Source organism: Oncorhynchus kisutch, linkage group LG8 (assembly GCF_002021735.2).
Source record: "Oncorhynchus kisutch isolate 150728-3 linkage group LG8, Okis_V2, whole genome shotgun sequence".
NCBI lineage: Eukaryota > Metazoa > Chordata > Actinopteri > Salmoniformes > Salmonidae > Oncorhynchus > Oncorhynchus kisutch.
This window is the reverse complement of record NC_034181.2, coordinates 7,429,438-7,431,937: the sequence shown is the minus strand read 5'-3', so window position 1 is coordinate 7,431,937 and position 2,500 is coordinate 7,429,438. Positions and strand designations below refer to the sequence as shown.

At 49.0% G+C, this 2,500-nt stretch overlaps 1 protein-coding gene across 1 annotated transcript in view; it reads left to right on the top strand.

The window, feature by feature from the left end:
* Positions 1–2,500, top strand: part of LOC109884593 (extracellular matrix protein FRAS1) — a gene marked incomplete in the record, with an annotated part of 348,159 nt that overhangs the window by 298,888 nt on the left and 46,771 nt on the right. Inside the window, 2 exon segments of the mRNA XM_031829488.1 lie at positions 124–303; positions 1,252–1,376. Of these exon segments, the coding sequence (XP_031685348.1) occupies positions 124–303; positions 1,252–1,376 (305 nt within the window).

The window sequence follows — 2,500 nt, the reverse complement described above, 5'->3', positions numbered from 1 at the left end:
TTCCCTCCCTCCCCTCCCTCCCTCCCTCCCTCCCTCCCTCCCTCCCTCCCTCCCTCCCTCCCTCCCTATCTCCCTCCCTCCTTATCTCCCTCCCTCCCTACCCTCCCTCCCTCGCCTCTCTAGAGGACCACCTGCCCCCGTCTGTGGTAATGAATAAAGGTCTGGTGGTTGATGAGAACTCAGTGAAGAAGCTGACTACTCTCCAGCTGTCAGCTACAGACCAGGACAGTGAGCCTGGAGAACTGGTGTATCGTATCACCAAGCAGACTGCACTGGGACACCTGGAGCACGCCAGCAACCCAGGTACACATACACACACACACACACACACACACACACACAGAAAGACACACACACACAGAAACACACACACACACACACACACACAAACACGCCGCCAACAACCGAGGTACTGTACTGGAGCTATCAACCAGCTCAGGTGGAAACACACAGGACACACAGACACGCACACACAGACACACACAGGACACACACACACACAGACACACACACACACACACACACACACACAGGACAGTAAAATTGTCAATTCACATAATTATCAACAGAACATCCCTGGTCATCCCTACTGCCTCTGATCTGACAGACTCACTAAACACACATGTTTTGTTTGTAAATGATGTCTGAGTGTTAGAGTACACCCCTGGCTCTCTGTAAATAAATACAACAATAACCCTGTGCCGTCTGGTTTGCTTAATGTAAGTCATTTAAAATTATTTATCCTTTTACTTTTGATACTTAAGTATATTTAAAACCAAATGCTTTTAGACTTTTACTCAAGTAGTATTTTAATGGGTGACTTTCACTTTTACTTGAGTCATTTTCTAAGGTATATTTACTTTTACTCAAGTATGACAGTTGGGTACTTTTTCCTCCACTGCGTTGTAGGGCAGAATTGCCGTCAGCTAGCGAACAATGCTAACTACCACTACAGTGTGCTAATCTAATGCTAATCTAATGCTAATAGCATTATATTCCAGGAACTGATTACATGATGTATGTGCCACGATCAGTAAATACCATTATACCAACAGACTTGGTATATGAATACATAATTAGTGTATGACCCAAGCAGGAATCAAACCCACGACCCTGGCATTGCTAGTTCAATGCTAATGGTGGATTAATATGCTGTGTTGATTTTCAAAGAAAGTTTAGAAAGCTAACGCTAACACATCCATTAACTTTAACTGTTAATGCTAATGAATGCTAATTTCCTTCCGGATACAGGAACACGCATCACGTCCTTCTCCCAGTCTGATCTGACCTCCCGCAGTGTCCAGTACGTTCACACCAGCGAAGAAGAGAAGCATGCGGACCAGTTCTCCTTCATCGTGTCTGACGGCGCTAACGAGGTACACACACACGTGCACGCAAGGACACACACATGGTGACACACATGTTTTGTTCTTCTATCCTCACACACACACACACACGCGCACACACGCACCCACACACAAGCACACACACACACGCACACACACACACACACACACACACACACACACACACACTATCGATAATGTCCCTCTCTAATGCAGCCTAATGAGCAGCAGAAGCAGTCAGCCAATCGGCCTTCACTATTGGCTGACCGCTGTGTGTAAGAGGTTATCGGGCCGTGTCACTATTGGCTGACCGCTGTGTGTAAGAGGTTATCGGGCCGTGTCACTATTGGTTGACCGCTGTGTGTAAGAGGTTATCGGGCCGTGTCACTATTGGGCTGACCGCTGTGTGTAAGAGGTTATCGGGCCGTGTCACTATTGGGCTGACCGCTGTGTGTAAGAGGTTATCGGGCCGTGTCACTATTGGTTGACCGCTGTTTGTAAGAGGTTATCGGGCCGTGTCACTATTGGCTGACCGCTGTGTGTAAGGGGTTATCGGGCCGTGTCACTATTGGGCTGACCGCTGTGTGTAAGAGGTTATCGGGCCGTGTCACTATTGGGCTGACCGCTGTGTGTAAGAGGTTATCGGGCCGTGTCACTATTGGTTGACCGCTGTGTGTAAGAGGTTGTCGTGCCGTGTCACTATTGGCTGACCGCTGTGTGTAAGAGGTTATCGGGCCGTGTCACTATTGGCTGACCGCTATGTGTAAGAGGTTATCGGGGCGTGTCACTATTGGCTGACCGCTGTGCGTAACAGGTTGTCGGGCCGTGTCACTATTGGCTGACCGCTGTGTGTAAGAGGTTATCGGGCCGTGTCACTATTGGCTGAACGCTGTGCGTGTGGTGTTTTTGTGGATTGGCTGACCGCTGTGCGTGTGGTGTTTTGTGGATTGGCTGACCACTGTGTGTAAGAGGTTATCGGGCCGTGTCACTATTGGGCTGACCGCTGTGTGTAAGAGGTTATCGGGCCGTGTCACTATTGGCTGACCGCTGTGTGTAAGAGGTTATCGGGCCGTGTCACTATTGGCTGACCGCTGTGTGTAAGAGGTTATCGGGCCGTGTCACTATTGGGCTGACCGCTGTGTGTAAGAGGTTAT